We start from the raw sequence: 22,247 nt of genomic DNA, 5'->3' as shown, positions 1-22,247 counted from the left end.
GATAAGATCAGATACGTCTTACACTCTCAATTCAAATATTGAAATTCTTGTACAACCGCGACAAATCCGGATCACCCCACTTTATTTCTTGGTGTCAAAATAAAAAAGGTAGGGTATGTGGTATAAAAGTGGAGAATCTATTCTCTTTTTTCCTAAAAAAAATCTTGGAGATTGTGTAATGCTTACTCTCAAACTATTTGTTTACACGGTAGTGATATTCTTTGTTTCTCTCTTTATCTTCGGATTCCTGTCTAATGATCCAGGACGTAATCCTGGACGTGAAGAATAAAAAATAAGGTTTTCTTTGCTTGATTTTAAACTGTTATTAGTAAGATTTTATCTATTCCACTTCTTTAACTATTAATTTTTAACTATTAATAATAATAAAAAAGAGCTCGCGATAAATTCGAAAGAAAATGCCAAGTCATCAATGAAAACGGAAAGAGAGGGATTCGAACCCTCGGTACGAAAAACTCGTACAACGGATTAGCAATCCGACGCTTTAGTCCACTCAGCCATCTCTCCTCTCAATTGAAAAAGGATAATACTATGTTACATTATAAAAAAAAATAAGGCTTGAAAACGCCCGTCATAGTATATACTCTTATTTTTTGATTTCGTGATTTCGTCCGAAGGGGCTTTTTAGTTCCACGGCCCGGCCTGGTCAGTACTTAGCCGGGCCCGCCCTTTTGTTCCAACAAATCATAAATCAAAAGATTTATTAAAAAAAAAAAATTGCTTGTTATTGCGATAAACAAAAAGAACTTTTTCAATTTCTATGATATATAATCAAATGGTATCTAATCAAAGTGCCATTTCTTTCTTAGTTAGTCCTTTTATTCCGGTTTAAATAAGAAAAAGGGAACTCTCGTTTCTTGACACAACCCATTTTTTTTGTTATGGCTTAAGTTCGAGACAAAACCTCGGGCAAAAAAGCACTTGTTATTTAGTTATTAAAGTGAAATGAATCCCCTTTTCCTAATCTCATTAGGTCCTCTGATACAAAAGGTAAACGCTCTAGTTTTCATGATTCTTTTCTGATCTTTTGTTTTAGTTTTGATTAGGGTCGACAAAAGGTCCATTTATATACAATAATCGAATTGTAGCGGGTATAGTTTAGTGGTAAAAGTGTGATTCGTTCTATAACCCCTTATATAGTTAAAGGGTCTTTCGGTTTGATTAATATTCATTCCGAACAAAAACTTTAATTCTTAAAAGGATTGAATCCTTTACCTCTCAATGAAAAATTCGAGGAAGAATATACATTCTCGTGATTTGTATCCAAGAATCAATTTTAAATTGAAAAATTGGATTATGAGATTACGAAACATAATTTTTTTATTGGATCAATACTTCCAATTGAATGAGTATGAGTAAAGGACCCATGGATAAAGATAAAAAGTGTATTTCTAATCGTAACTAAATCTTCAATTTTCCATTTCTATAGGGGGAATTGAAGCAAAACAGCTATTAAACAATGTCTTTGGTTTACTAAAGACATCGATAAATTGTTTTAGCTCGGTGGAAACAAAATACTTTTCCTAAGGATTCTTTCAAATAGAAGTACAGAACGAAGTAACTAGAAAGATTGTTAGAATATAAACCCCCTCCTTTCTATAGGGATCGTCTAGAAAGCGGGTTGTTCTGAATAGATTTAGACATAAAAGCTGACATAGACGTTATGGGTCGGATTTTTTTATTTCGTTCATGTCTGAATCTGGGAATTTATCCATCTTCCATAAAGGAGCTGAATGAAACCAAAGTTTCACGTTCAGTTTTGAATTAGAGACGTTAAAAATGATGAATCAACGTCGACTATAACCCCTAGCCTTCCAAGCTAACGATGCGGGTTCGATTCCCGCTACCCGCTTTTACTTTATCATTATAATCTTTAATATTCTAAAAATGAAATCTTTTTTTTTTTTTAATATTAAATAAAAAAATGGAATGAATCGAATTAATGTAATGCATCATTGACTTGAATACTAAATTCTTGGAATTCTTTCAACAATTTTTCCGAACAAGAAATATGAAAATTGGAGTGAAAAGCGTCCATTGTCTAATGGATAGGACAGAGGTCTTCTAAACCTTTGGTATAGGTTCAAATCCTATTGGACGCAGTTTATTTCCATATATATATATATATTTTTTTCTATTTCTATGTCACGAAAGATATGATATTTTGAATAACTTGAATAAGAGGCGCTCTTATTACATATTAATTATTTCTTTAATATATATTAAAGAAATAATTAATATGTAATTTCTACAATTTCTTATAGAAATTCAAATTCTATATCAAATTATATAAATGAAATTGTAAATTAATGTACAATTCTATAGTAATACTAGAAGTATATTAATAGTAAAATAGATACTATTTTTATTATTATTATAGAATATATATAGAATAAAAGATAGATAACTATATATAATAAATATAGAGTTGAAAGATTTTCGTTTTTATCTTTATATTAAGGATAACTTCTTATAAATTAATAAATTTTTTTTAGTTATTTATTAAATTTAGAATTGATAATAAATAATAAAGTTTATTAGAAACTATAAAGTCATAAGATCATAATAGAAAAGCATATTCTAAAGATTATATAGAAAGCTTCTAATTAATAGAAAGATTGATTTTCGAATTAATAGAAAGATTGATCAAGATTCAAAGTAATCGCTTTCTTTATACTTGTTCCTGAAGTAGAAAACGTTCCATCTGGTCCTGAATAGCTTCTTTCAAAAGGGTTTCCGCTTCCTCGGTAAATGTCTTGGTAGAAGATATGATTTCTTGGAACTGCGGTTTATTCGTTTTTAAATAAGTACGTAACTCAACAAGAAATTTCCTTACCTGTCCAATTTCTAATGAATCAAGATAACCGTTCGTTCCGGTATAAATAGTCAATATCTGTTCTTCCACCGCAAGGGGGGCTGATTGAGATTGTTTGAGCAACTCACGTAATCGTTGACCTCTTGCCAATTGATTCTGAGTAGCTTTATCGAGATCAGAAGCAAATTGTGCAAAGGCTTCTAATTCTGCAAATTGCGCCAATTCCAATTTTAATTTTCCAGCTACTTGTTTCATGGCTTTAATTTGAGCTGCCGATCCCACTCTGGAAACAGAAATACCCACATTAATAGCTGGTCTGATTCCAGCATTGAATAAATCAGCAGATAAGAATATTTGTCCATCTGTAATGGAAATTACATTAGTAGGAATATAAGCCGAAACATCCCCCGATTGGGTCTCAACTATTGGTAAAGCAGTCATACTTCCTTCACCTAAAAGAGAACCTAATTTCGCGGCTCTTTCCAAAAGGCGTGAATGTAGATAAAAAACATCTCCCGGATACGCTTCGCGGCCCGGCGGTCTTCGTAATAGAAGAGACATTTGGCGATAAGCCTGCGCTTGTTTGGAGAGATCGTCATAAATGATTAAAGTGTGTTGCTCACGGTACATGAAATATTCAGCCAGAGCTGCTCCTGTATAAGGAGCAAGATACTGTAATGTAGCCGGGGAATCCGCCGCTTCAGCTACCACAATAGTGTATTCCATTGCCCCCCTTTCCTGCAAAGCAGTCACCACCTGAGCCACAGAAGATGCTTTTTGACCAATCGCTACATAAACACATATTACATTTTGCCCTTGTTGATTGAGAATCGTATCCGTGGCTACTGCTGTTTTACCGGTCTGTCTGTAATACCCGAAAAATTCAAGTTAATTGCCGATGACGTTTTGGAAATGATTTCGTGGTTGTGGGCACGAGTACGAAGCTTGGAGGAGTGTGGAATTAGTTCGAATGATTTTATTTCGAAAACTGAACGTTTTAGGGGGGGTCAAAGGAGTTGACTTTTTATACATTGGGAATTTGGGAAAACTTCCTTCACGAAAGTTGTAGAGCTCGTCGATACGATCTCGTGCATATGCGGAATGAGAAAATCGGAGTTCGTATGAATTAGTTATGTTTTTTCGAAAAAGTTTCCAAATTAGTATAAAGCTGCCATTTTTGGAAATTTCCAAAAATATTTTCCTTAATTTCCCTTTTGGGAAACTCGGTCTATTCTCTCTCTTCGCTCCGGTTCTTCCTCTCCTTCTGGGTTTTCTTCCTCCGCCTGCAGCGCCGTCGTCCGTCGTCCGTCGACGCCAAGCCACCCCTGAGCCACCACAGCTTCGCCTCGACCTCTCCTAGCAGCTGGACGTGTGCTTTTCCACCGGGTCGGCCTCAAAGCCGGCAGATCGGAGCTGGAAACTATGAACAACGAAAGGGTCAACGCCGGTTTTCTCCTAGCTCCGGCCACCAAAACTCACAATCATTAGCTCCTTGAACTCACCTCAACCTAGTGATCATGCTCGGAGAAGGATCGCACCTGGAGTGAAGGTTTTCACGTTCGTCGGAGCTCGACTGTTCTTGATCGAGAATCAAACCTTTCGATCGTGATATCTCGAGCTGTAGTGCATCGTTTTGATTGATTCTTGAACCAGTGAGTTCGCCTTGATGTTCTTAACAACTCTCCAGAAGGGATCGAGGCCGGAGGATGAAGTTTTCACGTCGAAATCATAGCATATCGGTTTCTGCATTTCTTCGCCGGTTTCTGGAAAAATTCCGGCCACTCCAACTGTTCTAGGTAATTTTCGACTACTTCCGGTCATTTTCAGACTTCATGCTAGTTATGAAAATTGTTAAGCTTGTTGAGATGAAGAAGGGCAGCCCGGCCCCGACACCATTGGCGGTGGTCGGCGGCGGCTCTGCCACTAACTCCGGCGGCCCTTTCCGGCCACCTCCGGGGATCAAAAATATGGTTTCTGTACATTTTCAGATTCTATATTTCAATACGATCATTTTGATATATTATACGCAATTTTTGGATATCGTATGATGAAGTTATGAATTTTTAAGTTTCGATCGATTTCGATCGTTAGATTTGTGATATGTGAAGTTAGGACCGTCAGATGGACTTGTAGTTTTGATATGATGATCTTATGACTGTCCCAGTGGCTTTGTGTGGTCATGGGCGAAGATCCGACCGTTGGATCTTCGTATAATTGAGAAATGGTGATTCGGAAGGCGATTCGTGAGAATCCGACCGTCAGATTTTCATATAATTTTGTGGAGATGTTTGTAAGGATGATTCGAGAAGATCTGACCGTTGGATCTTCATTATAATTTTGGAGGATGATCCTAAGGGCGATCCGTGAGGATCTGACCGTTGGATCATCATTAAATTAAGATTCGACCGTCGGATCATCATATAATTAGAATCCGACCGTTGGATTTCAGTATATGTGTGGTTTATGAGTAATTTACTAAGTCAAGATAGTATCTGATTAGGTGATTGACGAATCGAGTTGGTGGACGATTCAGATGGATATGTGGCTTTTAGAAGACGCAGCTGGAATTGGAGGTGAGTAAACCTCACGTGGTTCATATTACGAACCCAATATATTTAATTGCTTTATTTTGCAATCATATGAACTATTGTTGGTGTATTAGACATTCCTGTGTGAATGTCTGTATATATATTATTACGTGAAATAATATGTATTGTTGGAGTTGTGTTGAGTTTATTGTTGAGAAACAATATATTGTGAGGGGTATTGAGTTTATTGTTGAGAAACAATATATTGTGAGGGGTATTGAGTTTATTGTTGTGAAACAATATATTGAGAGAGATGTTGAGTTTTATTGTTGAGGAACAATAAATTGTTGTGATCTGTGGAGATCAATAGGTCACGGGGTGACCATGGCATACTATCAGCGAACCACGCTCTCGCGCCGGGTAGGTGGAACTGAATAGTATTAAATCGTGAACCACGCTCTCGCGCCGGGTAGGTGGAAACGATCAGTTAGAGCTCTAGTCTGTCTGCCAAATATTGAGTGACCTTATGGGGGAAATTGAGAGTAACTCATAAGTGTCTATATATATATATATGAGAGTGAGAAAGTAACGTGGGTTTGTGGTGGTCTTGTAAAGAAATAAATCAACAATTCTTTCTTGTTTACTCATACTGGCTGTAAAAAGCTTACCGGGTTTTGTGTTGTTGCAACTCCCGGTACACTATTCAAATTGTGTAGCGGGTAATCCTACAGGACAGGAGAACCAGGACGGTGATCGTGCGGTTAGAGCAATTGTTAGAGTTTTACAGCAATTGTAAGTTGTGAGGTGTGTTACGCTCATTTGAGCTTTACAATATATTGTGAGAGTGAATTGTAATAATGAACTCGAAGTTTCGAGATTTGGATTTTGTCATTGTAATTATTCAGGTTTCGGATTTGAATTTTATTATTCAAAATTCGGGGCGTGACAGTTTGGTATCTGAGCGTAAGGTACATATTTGGTGATAATCAATACTTCCCGAGTGATGGCCCGTCTGCAGCGGATCCCCATCATATACTCTTCGGTATTGGTATAATCATTGGGTATGTCTTAGTATGGGGTCTAGACAGCGTGTATGTCCGTAGGACGGTAGAGTTGCCTTCTAAGTTCGTATTAGAATAAGTTTAGTTTCCGCGAGTTGTGATCTTCGAGGAATGGAAACCTCCGGATTTAACTCTGATGAGTCAGTGAGGATTGTTTATGGAAATGAGTTTCCGTTTGTATGTAGAAGTGTTTGGTTGAAGGCATGGTGTGAACCTATGCTTGTATCTGATGTGGATACGAGTATTAATTGATAGTAATTTTGCCTTCTTAAGTTGGACATACAGATGCATTTGAATAGATTCTAGACTCATGTGGAGTTGTGAGTAGTGTTGCGGTTAGGGAAGAAATTATTGTGGTTAATTCTTCCATGTGCTTGTAAGTTGTTGAGCAGAGTTTGAGATGCGAGAACGGAGTTTGATCTCGTGTTAGAGTGATTGAGACGAACGACTATATATTTGAGTTCTCTCCGAGTACCTACAATCTTAAGGGCTATTTGAAGTGGGACTAGTGGTAGTTTTGGTATTTCTAAATTTAAATCGAGATCCGGGGAACATGTTTTGTATACGTGGTTGATATTGCGAGCATCATTTTTGATTGATATTTTGCGTTTCACAAAGACAACTGGATTGGAAATTCTCCGTTTGGACACCTTGGTCTGTTGACCTGACTATGACTTGTGGACATAGTTTTATTTAAGTGAAGGAAATTGATTTTGTGAACTAGTTTTCTTAAGTTTTGGATCGTAGTATGGAGTTGGACTGAAGTGAATTTGAGGTTGTTGTGTTTTAAGTTTAAGTAGGCGGGACACTTAAAGTTTTGAAATGGAATTTGATCTTGGTCGGTAATTAATGGGGAGATTTAGAGTCAACTCTCTGTAAATGTTATTAGATGAGGGTGTGTTTCTGTGGTGATGGATTTTAGGAGAAATGGTTAAGTGCAATTTTGGGTATTGATTGTAGTGACATTGTTGGGTATCCATAGTGGTTCAAGTGAATTACTATGCGATATGGAGTTTGATTCGGTTTCTAAATCGTAAATTCATAGGGTATGAATTGTGGTAAGTTTAATGGAGAAATTAATAGAGGAAATGGTTGAGATTTTATAAGATTTGTATGAGTAACTCTAAGGATGTGGGTTTTTCCTAGCTAACTCAGGATGTGTTTAGCTTTATTAAACCCTAATTCTAACGACAAAATTGTTGTGTTTGGTTTGACTCTAAGGATGCTAGCTAGACCTCTGTGCAACTTAATTGATTGTTTGTGATAAATCATTATGATTGATGTGTGCAGCAGAGTTGTCAATGGTTTTGAAAATAGTATTAGGTGACCAAGGTTGATCCTTGGTGTTGTTGTTGGTTTAACAAAAAGAAGAAACGACATGCATGCAATCTTATTGATTTTATATTACAAAAAGGAAAACGAGGACAATGCTATGCTAAGCCTAGTCAGCAGCTCCGGATGGATTGAGGCTGAGCTCAAGAGAAACGTTAGAGCCACTGTTGTAACCGCCTGAGCCACCAGAATAGTAACCAAATGCGCTACCTTCCTCGGAAGTAGTCTTCGGGTTACCAAAGACGTCCTCGCCGTGCACGGGGAACAGAGGAAGAGTTTCAACCTCCTGGTGATCTCCTCCTCGTTGTTGCAGGGATGTTTGTCCTCCTGTTGTGCCAAAAGAGTTGTACTGGTATTAGTGTTGAAGTGTGAGGAAGAATATGAAACAAAATTTAAATCAAGAAATCCTTCATTACCAGTAGAATCGGTGGAACCAAAGTTGAGATTAATGGATCTACCATCATCAGTAGAACTAGTGGACCCAAAATTGATGTCAATGGATCCACCAGCTGGCCCAAAATTGATGTCGATGGATCCACCAGCACCAGTAGAACCAGTGGACCCAAAATTGAGATCAATGGATCCACCAGTACCAGGAGAACTAGTTCCCATGGGCACTTGAGCAGCCTGATTGCACCTCTTCATCTGCTTCTCTCGAGCCCTGACATTCTGGAACCAAAAATAAATGTTCTTGCCCTCAACCTGTCCATACTGTTGCAGCTGGAGACAGATCTCGTGAATATGCTCTGTAGTTGGGGTCTTAACTCCCTTGTCGTAGTAAAGATCCTTGAGGATCCTTATTTGATCTGGAGTAGGAACCCACCTGGCACGGCTTCGCCAGAAATCCGTGTTGGCACTACTCCCGGCTGCTTGGTTGTTTCCTCCATCCTCGATTTGTTGTTGGGTTTGTAGCTCCATCAGTTGCAGAGTTCGTGGTTCCATGGTGATGGGTTGAGGGGATGTGAAGATCGAGGAGTAAAGTTGTCGAGTGTTTGAAGGAGTTGTTGTTAAAGGGATTAAGGATGATGATGGTGTGTTGGAGATCTGAAAGTTCAGAGGAAAGATGGGATTGAATCAACTAGATGGGAGAGAAGATCAGAAGAGAAGGATTGAATCGAAGAAGAAATGTTTTGAGTTTTGAAAGAAGAGGAAAGCTGAAGAGTTGGGAGAGAGGGGCTGGAACTCAGGAGAGATTTTCGTTCCTTTGGAATGAACAGTTGCACCCTCAGAATGCACCTATTTATAGAGCGAGGTGAGCGGATCTCCACCGTTGGATGGACGACTCCTGTGATTCATTCTACGCGTTGGATTAAAGTCGCCCTAAAACACGGAAAAGCTGTTGGCGCGTGGAGAGCGTGTAAGGGGACCGAGGGAATCTCGAGACGCTGTGGCAGACAGCTTTAGCCGAAAGTGATTTGCTTTCCGTAAATCACGGAAGAGACGTGTCGTGGCACGTGGAGTGTACCGACAGTTTGTTTTTATTCTATCGCTTATGATAGAATAAATAAAGGGAGTTGCATGGGTACTAAAGAGAGCAGCTGGTGCTCTAGTGGTTGAAGAGCAAAGCTCTTGTACAAGAGGTGAGAGGTTCGAACCTTGCCTCTCGTTTATTTTTATTATGTTCGCTTATGACATAATAAGTATAACATTTGTACACATTATATTAAGCACAGCTTGTGCTCCAGTGGTTGGGGACAAAGGTTTCGTGCAGCAGGTTGAGGTTTCGAACCTTGCCTCCCCCGTTATTTTATTTATGTCGCTTATGACATAATAAATATAACACGTGAGCATATATTAATGAAGGCAGCTCTTGCTTCAGTGGTTGGGAGCAAAACCTTCGTGTTTGAGGTCGGGAGTTCGAACCTTACCTCCTACAAATATTTTTGGATCTCGTATATGCTTGATATACGGACGTATATACGGTATGTACGGTATACATACGTATATACGGTATGTACGGTATGCATACGTATATACGGTCGGTACGGTATGCATACGTATATACAGTTGTACGGTACGCATACGTATATACAGTATGTACGGTATACATACGTATATACGGCATGTACGGTATGCATACATATATACGGTCTGTATGGTATGCATACGTATATACGGTATACCTACGGTATGTACAATTTCATACCGTAGCCGAGCTGAAAGTTGGTGGGCCGATTGGTAGGCCCAAATGTTAAGCCCAATTGTTCGGCCGATTGGTAGGCCCAAATAGTAAGCCCAAATTGGTTGGGCCTATTCAAAATGCATTCTGTTCGGCCCGATTGGTAGGCCCAAATGTTAAACCCAAATTGGTTCGGGCCGGTTCGAAATGTGGATGGTTCGGTTTCTTCGGCCCAATTGGCCAGCCCTAATGCTTAGCCCAAGGATTGAGCAAGCCCAAGTCATCATCACTGGGTGACATGTTTTATTGGCGTGCTTTTGAGAATGATTTGTTAATTTTGAGTGATGCATCTCTATTGTTGGGTAGAATAGTGCATGCTTAAGTTTTACTATAGAGATTTACCGTGATGCTAATTGAGTAGCGAAACGCTTTGTGGGAGTGTTTACTGTGCTTGTATGCCAGTACAGGGCGATGATCTATGTGAGGATCTATGAGATAATCTCTGTGAAGATCTAAGAGATGATCTATTCGATGATCCACGTAATGATTTTGTGTAATTGATGTGGAGTGATGTTGAGCAGTTATTTTGTGAGTTTACGTTGTGATGAAAGGATTTAGTGGCCATAGGAATGTATTTTTTTATACAAAGGGCTGTGGCTTTGTAGATTACTACAGTTTTGGGAAAGATGGAGATTCGATGGTTAGGTTAACCGTAATCGAGAGCAATTAACTCGCGCTTAAATTTCGGGACGAAATTTCTTTAAGGAGGGTGGATTGTAATACCCGAAAAATTCAAGTTAATTGCCGATGACGTTTTGGAAATGATTTCGTGGTTGTGGGCACGAGTACGAAGCTTGGAGGAGTGTGGAATTAGTTCGAATGATTTTATTTCGAAAACTGAACGTTTTAGGGGGGGTCAAAGGAGTTGACTTTTTATACATTGGGAATTTGGGAAAACTTCTTTCACGAAAGTTGTAGAGCTCGTCGATACGATCTCGTGCATATGCGGAATGAGAAAATCGGAGTTCGTATGAATTAGTTATGTTTTTTCGAAAAAGTTTCCAAATTAGTATAAAGCTGCCATTTTTGGAAATTTCCAAAAATATTTTCCTTAATTTCCCTTTTGGGAAACTCGGTCTATTCTCTCTCTTCGCTCCGGTTCTTCCTCTCCTTCTGGGTTTTCTTCCTCCGCCTGCAGCGCCGTCGTCCGTCGTCCGTCGACGCCAAGCCACCCCTGAGCCACCACAGCTTCGCCTCGACCTCTCCTAGCAGCTGGACGTGTGCTTTTCCACCGGGTCGGCCTCAAAGCCGGCAGATCGGAGCTGGAAACTATGAACAACGAAAGGGTCAACGCCGGTTTTCTCCTAGCTCCGGCCACCAAAACTCACAATCATTAGCTCCTTGAACTCACCTCAACCTAGTGATCATGCTCGGAGAAGGATCGCACCTGGAGTGAAGGTTTTCACGTTCGTCGGAGCTCGACTGTTCTTGATCGAGAATCAAACCTTTCGATCGTGATATCTCGAGCTGTAGTGCATCGTTTTGATTGATTCTTGAACCAGTGAGTTCGCCTTGATGTTCTTAACAACTCTCCAGAAGGGATCGAGGCCGGAGGATGAAGTTTTCACGTCGAAATCATAGCATATCGGTTTCTGCATTTCTTCGCCGGTTTCTGGAAAAATTCCGGCCACTCCAACTGTTCTAGGTAATTTTCGACTACTTCCGGTCATTTTCAGACTTCATGCTAGTTATGAAAATTGTTAAGCTTGTTGAGATGAAGAAGGGCAGCCCGGCCCCGACACCATTGGCGGTGGTCGGCGGCGGCTCTGCCACTAACTCCGGCGGCCCTTTCCGGCCACCTCCGGGGATCAAAAATATGGTTTCTGTACATTTTCAGATTCTATATTTCAATACGATCATTTTGATATATTATACGCAATTTTTGGATATCGTATGATGAAGTTATGAATTTTTAAGTTTCGATCGATTTCGATCGTTAGATTTGTGATATGTGAAGTTAGGACCGTCAGATGGACTTGTAGTTTTGATATGATGATCTTATGACTGTCCCAGTGGCTTTGTGTGGTCATGGGCGAAGATCCGACCGTTGGATCTTCGTATAATTGAGAAATGGTGATTCGGAAGGCGATTCGTGAGAATCCGACCGTCAGATTTTCATATAATTTTGTGGATATGTTTGTAAGGATGATTCGAGAAGATCTGACCGTTGGATCTTCATTATAATTTTGGAGGATGATCCTAAGGGCGATCCGTGAGGATCTGACCGTTGGATCATCATTAAATTAAGATTCGACCGTCGGATCATCATATAATTAGAATCCGACCGTTGGATTTCAGTATATGTGTGGTTTATGAGTAATTTACTAAGTCAAGATAGTATCTGATTAGGTGATTGACGAATCGAGTTGGTGGACGATTCAGATGGATATGTGGCTTTTAGAAGACGCAGCTGGAATTGGAGGTGAGTAAACCTCACGTGGTTCATATTACGAACCCAATATATTTAATTGCTTTATTTTGCAATCATATGAACTATTGTTGGTGTATTAGACATTCCTGTGTGAATGTCTGTATATATATTATTACGTGAAATAATATGTATTGTTGGAGTTGTGTTGAGTTTATTGTTGAGAAACAATATATTGTGAGGGGTATTGAGTTTATTGTTGAGAAACAATATATTGTGAGGGGTATTGAGTTTATTGTTGTGAAACAATATATTGAGAGAGATGTTGAGTTTTATTGTTGAGGAACAATAAATTGTTGTGATCTGTGGAGATCAATAGGTCACGGGGTGACCATGGCATACTATCAGCGAACCACGCTCTCGCGCCGGGTAGGTGGAACTGAATAGTATTAAATCGTGAACCACGCTCTTGCGCCGGGTAGGTGGAAACGATCAGTTAGAGCTCTAGTCTGTCTGCCAAATATTGAGTGACCTTATGGGGGAAATTGAGAGTAACTCATAAGTGTCTATATATATATATATGAGAGTGAGAAAGTAACGTGGGTTTGTGGTGGTCTTGTAAAGAAATAAATCAACAATTCTTTCTTGTTTACTCATACTGGCTGTAAAAAGCTTACTGGGTTTTGTGTTGTTGCAACTCCCGGTACACTATTCAAATTATGTAGCGGGTAATCCTACAGGACAGGAGAACCAGGACGGTGATCGTGCGGTTAGAGCAATTGTTAGAGTTTTACAGCAATTGTAAGTTGTGAGGTGTGTTATGCTCATTTGAGCTTTACAATATATTGTGAGAGTGAATTGTAATAATGAACTCGAAGTTTCGAGATTTGGATTTTGTCATTGTAATTATTCAGGTTTCGGATTTGAATTTTATTATTCAAAATTCGGGGCGTGACACTGTCTGTCCCCAATAATCAATTCCCGCTGACCGCGCCCTATAGGGATCATCGAATCAATAGCAATAAGTCCTGTTTGAAGGGGCTCGTATACGGAACGTCTCGAAATAATACCAGGAGCAGGAGACTCAATTAACCGAGATTCAGAGGCTGAAATTTCGCCCCGGCCATCAATAGGTTTAGCCAGTGCATTTACAACACGACCTAAAAACGCCTCACTTACTGGGATCTGAGCAATTCTTCCCGTTGCTTTTACAGAACTCCCCTCTTGTATCATCAAACCGTCACCCATTAATACAACACCAACATTATTTGATTCCAAATTCAGAGCAATGCCTATCGTACCTTCTTCAAATTCTACTAATTCACCTGCCATTACTTCATCAAGACCATAAATACGAGCAATGCCATCTCCCACTTGAAGTACAGTACCCGTATTTAAAATCTTTACCTCTCGGTTATATTGCTCAATACGTTCGCGGATAATATTACTAATTTCATCTGCTCGAATGGTTACCATGAGTATTTCTTTTTTTTTTTTTTGGAAGAAAAAAATAATGCCTGCAGTAGAAGGACTAATCCGTTATTTCTTTCACCGTTCCAAACATGCCAATATTAGTACTGATGGTACGTAAATGTAATTCGTTGTTCAAACAACTATTCAGAGTTCCTAGAGCCCCCTGTAAGGCTTGTTGAAAAACCCGTTGTCGAACTTGATTAATTGCTCTTTGTTGTTCAAAATGAATGGTTTCATTTTTGTAATTTTCTAACTGTTCCAAAGTCTTAGAAGTTGCATTAATCAAATTCAATTTTTCTCGTTCTATTTCAGAGTATCCAGTCATTCGAAACTGATCCGCTTCTATTTCTACTTTCCGTAAGCGGGCCCGGGCTTTCTCCAACTGGTCTAGGGCCGCCTCGCGTAATTCTTCTGAATTTTGAATAGTCTTCAAGATCCTCTGTTTTCGATTATCTAATAAATCACTTAATACTCCCTTTCCAAAAAAAATCAACACACCAAGCACTACGCTTAGATTTATTAGATTTGTTGCAAAAATATCGGTATTAAACCCGAAACTCCCGGCGGATGGCCAATAACCCAAGGAAAGGAAAGAATCGGTTACATTTTTCATACGATCTCCTCTTTCTTATAGTTATAGCTTTCTTATAGTTATAGACAGACTACTTATTTATATTTTTTTTGTATTATTTTATTATGAATTTCCCTATTTCTAAATAGAAAATACTAAATTGAGTCAAAAAATCTATTGATTTAGAAATGGATTTGAATGGATTTTTTTTTCAATTGGAAATTTCCAATAAGCCTGATACTTATTCGATTCGAATTAGGTACCAGGTCTTATACAGGCCAGTTACGAAATACCTCGTTTGTTACAATTGCAATACTTCCTAAAAAAAAGTTCGTTGATTGGACTAAGAAGGTAAAGGAAAAAGTGAGTTGGATCCTCATCCTCAAACCGGCGATTTCCGTGGGTTGTTGTTCCGAAGTAATTTAATTGTAGGAGTTAAGTATTAAAATAATTTGAAAAAACAAGAACAGCAAATCCACGGAAATAAACAAAAATATGTGTTTTTAGGATTAAACAAAAGGATTCGCAAATAAAAGAGCTAATGCTACAACTAGCCCATAAATTGTTAAAGCTTCCATGAAAGCTAGACTAAGCAATAAAGTACCCCGTATTTTTCCTTCCGCCTCTGGTTGTCTCGCGATCCCTTCTACAGCCTGTCCCGCAGCAGTACCTTGACCAACTCCAGGTCCAATAGAAGCAAGCCCGACGGCCAATCCAGCAGCAATAACGGAAGCGGCAGAAATCAGTGGATTCATGATAAGTTCCTCGCGCCAAAACAAAAATAAAGAAATAGTTAATGATACAACCAACCAATATTCAATTCACAATTACAGACGAAATGGAAAGGCTTCTATTGAAACCCCTATCTAAATTCACAATAGTAAGACAAATTAGATATATCTTTAGTTCATATATACCTAGTTAATGTCTAATATCACATATACATGTTTTTCCCCCATACCGTAAACAAAATATTGTATCTTAAAGTCATCGGGATTCTCGAATCATTCTTCGAAAGATTCACAAGAGCTGTCTTATAGCGATTAGATTATATACACCTAGTTCGACCCCCCGTTCCTACGCAAACCAATCCATTTTTTATCTCGTTTTTTGTAAACCCTTACTCTTCCGTTTTTATCATCCCACAGAGATAGGTCCAATCAATTTAAATGGACCCATTTGTTAGGCCAAATCATTCTATAGAAATATTCAGTATTTGATTGATCTAAATCCATGTAATTTAGTATTTATTCAATTTTTTTGGGGGGTCAGTTGATGAATTAAATAAAATAGACTGAAATGAGAATCATTTTCTTACCATCTTTTTTTTAATCGCACGTCGTAAACAAATCCAATCAAAATTATTACTCAGATTATCACTCCTAATATTTATATTTAATATTGGAATTGAATAAACCAAACACTAGAAAGAGAATATTCATTGGGGGGGTATGATATAAATAGGCAAACAAGAATTTTAGGAAAAAGATCTTTTAGATCTCTTCCCCCCCCCCCCCCCCCCCTTTTTTTATTTTTACAACTCAAAAATATCGTAACCTTTTTTACAATTATTCTAGATCGTCTATATCTTTATTTATACCTTATTTGTATATTTATCTTCCCTAAGTGGATTACCTTAAACGGCGTATACATTGCGTCAGGCTAAGCTAAAAAAGACTGTGTCGAAAACTAGTCAATGATGACCTTCCATGGATTCGCCTATATAAGCCGCAGCTAGGGTTGCAAAAATAAGAGCTTGAATACCGCTTGTAAATAATCCAAGGAACATGACAGGTATAGGAACTACCAAAGGTACTAAAGAAACAAGAACAACAACTACTAATTCATCAGCTAAAATATTTCCGAAAAGTCGAAAACTAAGCGATAACGGTTTTGTGAAATCTTCTAAGATGTTAATAGGTAAAAGGATTGGGGTTGGTTGAATATATTTACCGAAATAACCCAATCCCTTTTTTGAAAGGCCCGCATAAAAATATGCTACTGACGTGAGTAAAGCTAAAGCAACGGTCGTGTTTATATCATTTGTGGGTGCGGCTAACTCCCCATGAGGTAGCTGGATAATTTTCCAGGGTAAAAGAGCCCCTGACCAATTCGAAACAAAAATAAATAGAAACATAGTTCCAATAAAGGGAACCCATGGACCATATTCTTCTCCAATTTGAGTTTTGCTCACGTCTCGAATGAATTCAAGGACATATTCAAAGAAATTCTGACCGTCAGTAGGAATGGTTTGTGGATTACGAACAGCTATAATGGCTGAACCTAATAAAATAGCAATTACGACCCAAGAAGTAATAAGTACTTGGGCATGGACTTGGAAACTTCCTATTTGCCAATAGAAATGTTGGCCTACCTCCACACCGGATATATCGTATAAACCTTTTAGTGTTTTGATAGAACATAATAGAACATTCATATTACCCTCTGAAAGAAATAGAACTAAAAAAGGAATTATTTTGATTCAACCATCTTTTTTTCAATTTGCCTACTTGAATTATATATTTTAATTATATATTTTTAATATCAACTAATCACAGAAAATCTCCGGTTTTTATCTCTTTTATGCTAGTCAAGAATAATAACCGATTCAATAAATCGATTCTATGAAGTTCCCCCAAAAATTTACTTATCTTATTATTAATCAAGAATTTCGTATATAGCTAGAACGACCCTCACAAATTGCAAATACTAATTTGTTAAGAATTAATCGGATTGAAGCTATAGCGTCATCGTTGGCTGGAATCGAAATATCTGCGAGATCCGGGTCACAATTTGTATCAATTAAACAAATCGTTGGAATTCCCAAAGTGATACATTCTCGAAGAGCCGTATATTCTTCTTGCTGATCAACGATTATTACAATATCGGGTAACCCCGTCATATATTTTATTCCGCCCAGATATGTTTGCAAGTGAAATAATTGTCTCTTCAACACAGCCGCATCTCTTTTCGGAAGACGGTTAAGTCTCCCCGTCTTTTGTTCCGTTCTCAAGTCCCTGAACTTATGAAGTCGCGTTTCTGTAGTATACCAATTCGTTAACATACCACCGAGCCATTTTTTATTAACATAATGACACCGAGCCCTTATTGCAGCCCGCGCTACTGAATCAGCCGCTTTATTTTTTGTACCGACAATTAAGAATTGTTTTCCCCTACTTGCTGCATCAAAAACTAAATCACAAGCTTCTGATAAAAACCGAGCAGTTCTAGTAAGATTTATAATATGAATACCTTTTCGCTTTGCAGAGATATAAGGTGCCATCCTAGGATTCCATTTCCTAGTACCATGACCAAAATGAACTCCTGCTTCCATCATCTCTTCCAAATTGATGTTCCAATATCTTCTTGTCATTTTTCCCCACACTTCTTTTCTTCTCTTTTTTTTCTTTATTTAGAAAAAAAAGAGATGAAGTACCCTGAAAATAAAAAATTGTTCCCATGGAACCTTCTCTTCTAACGGAAATTGGCCGTTGATACAGATGCAAACCGTTCGTTTCTTTCCATTCGCTATTATCTTTCTTTATTACTATTGCCAAATCAAATGGCCGTCAAAGGACTCATTCGCTCTTAGGAATCATTAAATCCGAAAAAAGATTGTTCTGATGTATCCTGTAAATTTTTTGAAATGCAAAAATCAAATAATTCTCTGTGGTGGACCAAAATATCTCTCATTTCCCCCTCGAATAAACTCTTATTTTTGGTTTCCAAAGAAATGTTGTTATGTTGCCTTGAACGGTGCACGAATCCTTTGAATCCGGTACCAACGGGTATCATCCCTCCTAGAACAACGTTCTCTTTCAGACCTTTCAACCAATCGATACGACCCCGGAGGGCTGCTTTTGCTAAAACTCGAGCAGTTTCTTGAAAACTTGCTTCGGATATGAAACTTTGAGTATTTAGAGATGCTTTCGTTATTCCTAATAATATGGCTCGGTAACAAATCGCTTCTTCTAAAGCGCGCCCCGTTCGTTCAGCTCGCAGCAATCCAATTAGTTCTCCGGGTGAAAAAACATTAGACATTCCATCTTCTGAAACCAACACTTTTGATGTTATTTGACGTACAATGATTTCGATATGCCTATTATGGATCTGTACCCCCTGGGATCTATAAACTTTTTGGATCTTATTAACCAAAGAGATACGACTTTGCGCTATAGTTAGCTCAGCGCCAATCAAGAATCCCCAAGGAATTCCAAGAATTCTTGTTATACACTCATTCCAACCCTCAACTCTCTTTTCTAGGTTCATCGATATTGAATCAATCGAACGTACCTCTAAAACCTGTTCTACTTTTGGAAGACCTTGCGTTATATCACCAGATCGAGATTTTTCATATATAAATGTAACTAATGTATCTCCTTCGGAAAGGGTTTCTCCATAATGTCCATGAACAGTTGCTCCTGGAGTAGCTAAATAAGGCTTCGCCGATCTTATTACTAAAGAGTCAAGTTGAACGACTATAACTTGACCCGATTTTAGGGGCGATCCTTTTTTGGCTATACATAGATTTTCACAAATAAACTGCCCGAGACTAATTATTGTGGATGTTTCCTCACAATAATTATGGTCGAGAAAATGCCAATTCAAGTTAAGCGGATTCAAAAGGATGCTACTGCACGGATCGGAATTCGAAATTCTCCCGTTTTCATCCATTAAATAATACTTAAATACTTGAAAAGTCTGTTTTAAATCGTCGAGTTGCAAATAGAAATATTTAGTTACCGAAATATGATTATGAGTTAGTAAATGGTAAAACGAATAAAAAAGATCAATTTGAGAGGCTGTTCCTAAGGGGCCTAACAAATTTGTAATTTGAATTAAGGAATCCCTATCTCTTTTAATTGATTCTTTTATCCCATCGTAATATTTTACATCGTTGAATGGACTCATTTGAAAACAATTATATGATGACAAAATTATCAAAGATTGGGATTCCTTATTTCTATTCAACAACGTACGAAAAGTTCCTTGATTTTGTCTAAGCGATTGTTGAATTCTTTCCTTGGAATAAATAGAATAAAATGGATTGATATTGGTACGATCCGACCTATTATCAGAGATCAATCCTGAACCTAATGGATCATTCCTTTTTCGGATATACGAAGTATGGGATTTCACTAAGTTGATTCTGAGGAAATCTTGAATCAGACCATTCGCACTTACTTCAACAAAGGAAGCGTGGGCCTCTTCGATAGAAGAACTTTTTTTGTTTTTGTCCCAGTTCAAGATTAAACAGGTCCGAACTAATTGAATACTTGTGCCAGAAATTCCCCGAATTGGTTTGCCATTTCCATAAAGTATATAATTTACAACTCGAAGTTCTAGATTATCCCTTTCCCGCAATGGATCCTGGGGGAAAAGTGTTGCTAAATTTATACCGTCCGCAATTTCATATATGATTACGGGTCGAACCAAAACAAAATACTTTTTCTTGGTGGGTGTGATCCATTGGACATAAATCCAATTGTTCCGCTTTTTTGATTCCTTAGAATTTGTTCCTGGCTGTATCAAGATGCCGTTGTGTCGGAATATCTTATCCATCTCTCCAGGAAAATGGATATCTCCAGAAAAGATTTTAAGTTCAATCCTTTTTTTTTTTCTCTCTATTCGGACCAAGCCACCTACTCTGCTTCTTGTATTTAAAGTGATTCGTGTATCTATCCCAATGATACTATTGTTCCGTACCATTATGGAAGAAGACTCGGGTAAAATATGCACTTCCTCAGGAATGAAAAAAAATCGATCTACTTTCGTTTGGTATTTTGGCTTAAATTCTTTGACTCCTCGGTACTCAATTAAATCCTCTTTTTTGAGGATTGAATGCAACCTTACAGTTCCATATTTAGTAATTCCTGAACTCTTTCTTCTGTATTGAGGATCGTCGAAATAAGCAAGAATACTATTTCTACGAAAAATACCATTTATCGGTATTTCAATCAAAATATCGGGACGGGGCATCCGTTCTTTCTCTTGTTCTTGAATCGATTGGAACGGAATGATGAATCTATTTCTTCGCCTCTTTGTCAATAAAAAATTATCATGGCGAATAGGAGGAAATATGAGATTACAATGACTCGTATATATGATTCGATTCAATTCTGAATAATCAGGAATACAGCTTTCTTTTTTACCAGAAAGATTCAAACCAAAGAATTTGTGTTTCACTTGATCATTATTTACTGAAAGACTAGAAAAATATCGTCCTTCAGCCGAAAGAGAATGAACGTTCGTTTGATCTTGATCCTTGTGGAGTGAAGGGGGGACTGCACTGAATCTGCACGAACCTCCTGATAATATCCACAAATGACTTGTTTTGGGTAAAAGATGTACATTACTATATGTAAATTCTGGCGCATGATATACATCGGTACTCCAGTGCATTTCTCCCTCTGAGTCAGAATAAATATGTTTTCGAACCCTCTCTTTAAAATTAAAAGTGTATGCTCCCGCGCGAATCTCAGCAACCACTTGCTCTGATTCTACGTATTGGTCATTTTGCACTAAAATCAAACTTTTGGGTGGAATAGTCACGTTATGTATAATATTTTCACTTTCAATAGTTACATACAAGTCTATATAACATAGAAAAGCAGGATGCCCATGACGTGTACGTGTGGGATGAACCAAATCCTCATTGAATTTTATTTTTCCATTAGAAGGGGCTCGTACATGTTCTGCAGTACCCCCTGTGAATACTCCACCGGTATGAAAAGTTCTTAATGTTAATTGAGTGCCCGGTTCTCCAATAGATTGACCCGCAATAATGCCTACAGCTTCCCCCAACTCGACCAGGTCGCCATGAGTAGGGCTCCGGCCATAACATAATCGGCAGATCCAAGATGTACTCTTACAAGTAAAGGGGGTTCGAATAGGTATTGGTTGTGTTTGAAAGGTTATGAATCGATTGACAAGTCCAATTCCAATATCTTGATTTCTAACGGCAATGCATCGCGGTCCTATATATATATCGTCTGCTAATACACGGCCAATCAATGTTTGGATAAAAATTCTTTCCGGCATCATCCCATTTCGAGGACTCACAGAAATACCTCGGACGGTGCCACAATCTGTTCTACGTACAACAATGTGTTGAACTACTTCAACAAGTCTGCGTGTAAGATATCCAGCATCCGACGTTCGTACAGCAGTATCCACAACGCCCTTGCGGGCTCCGTAACAAGAAATGATATATTCTGTTAAAGACAGCCCTTCACGTAAATTGCTTTGAATAGGTAAATCAATCATTTGTCCTTGTGGATCCGACATTAACCCTCTCATACCTACTAATTGGTGTACTTGAGATGCATTTCCTCTAGCTCCCAAAAAAGACATCATATGGACTGGATTAAAAGGGTCCGTCATCCTAAAATTAGGATTCATTTCTTGTCGCAAATATTCACTTGTAGCATACCATATCTCAATAGATTGGCGTAATTTTTCTACCGCGTGTACATTACCATAATGATGGTGTTTTTCCAAAATCAAACTTTGTTGTTCGGCATCTTGGACTAGCCACCCCTTAGAAGGTATTGTTAAAAGATCATCAATTCCTAATGAAATGGATGTAGCAGTGGCTTGTCGAAACCCCAGAGTCTTTACTTGATCTAGGATGTGTGATGTATATGCCATTCCGAAGTGATCTATTAATCTACTAATAAGTCGTTTAATAGCGGTTCCATCGATCACTTTATTGTGAAAAACCAGACCGGCCCGTTCTGCCATAAGTACCTCCCTATTCCGCTGAGTGGGGTTCGACAATGGGTTTGAGTCAGTGATTGGAAAACTTCCTTTTCTCGATCTTGATTCGCATAGAAATTCAGGAACTGTGGTCCTAGCTGAACTGGAGAAATCAAAAATCACACGGGTGTCATAGAATTACTT

At 38.3% G+C, this 22,247-nt stretch overlaps 3 protein-coding genes and 2 non-coding genes across 5 annotated transcripts in view; 1 reads left to right on the top strand and 4 right to left on the bottom strand.

The window, feature by feature from the left end:
• Positions 1-437: 437 nt before the first annotated feature.
• Positions 438-525, bottom strand: TRNAS-GCU (transfer RNA serine (anticodon GCU)). The gene has a single exon. It is a non-coding gene; the product is annotated as a tRNA-Ser (tRNA).
• Positions 526-2,048: 1,523 nt separating this feature from the next.
• On the top strand, positions 2,049-2,120 carry TRNAR-UCU (transfer RNA arginine (anticodon UCU)). The gene has a single exon. It is a non-coding gene; the product is annotated as a tRNA-Arg (tRNA).
• A 569-nt stretch (positions 2,121-2,689) lies between these two features.
• LOC133732932 (ATP synthase subunit alpha, chloroplastic) lies at positions 2,690-13,777 on the bottom strand. The gene is made up of 2 exons (XM_062160546.1): positions 13,291-13,777; positions 2,690-3,621 (listed from the first exon to the last, which is right to left on the bottom strand). The coding sequence occupies exons 1-2, from the start codon at positions 13,775-13,777 to the stop codon at positions 2,690-2,692; spliced, it is 1,419 nt and encodes a 472-aa protein (XP_062016530.1).
• A 2,085-nt stretch (positions 13,778-15,862) lies between these two features.
• On the bottom strand, positions 15,863-17,362 carry LOC133726120 (ATP synthase subunit a, chloroplastic). Its single transcript, XM_062153601.1, has one exon. It carries the CDS (start codon positions 16,780-16,782, stop codon positions 16,039-16,041), a length of 744 nt encoding a protein of 247 aa, XP_062009585.1. The 5' UTR covers positions 16,783-17,362; the 3' UTR covers positions 15,863-16,038.
• Positions 17,363-20,767: 3,405 nt separating this feature from the next.
• LOC133726119 (DNA-directed RNA polymerase subunit beta') overlaps positions 20,768-22,247 on the bottom strand; it is a 3,178-nt gene continuing 1,698 nt past the window's right edge. Inside the window, exon 1 of the mRNA XM_062153600.1 lies at positions 20,768-22,247. This exon is cut by the window's right edge and continues 1,698 nt beyond it. The gene's annotated coding sequence lies outside the window, so the exon portion shown is untranslated.

The sequence above is a fragment of the Rosa rugosa genome, chromosome 1, assembly GCF_958449725.1.
Source record: "Rosa rugosa chromosome 1, drRosRugo1.1, whole genome shotgun sequence".
Taxonomy (NCBI): Eukaryota; Viridiplantae; Streptophyta; class Magnoliopsida; order Rosales; family Rosaceae; genus Rosa; species Rosa rugosa.
Note: the sequence above shows the minus strand (reverse complement) of the source record. Positions and strands in the feature narration are given on the sequence as shown.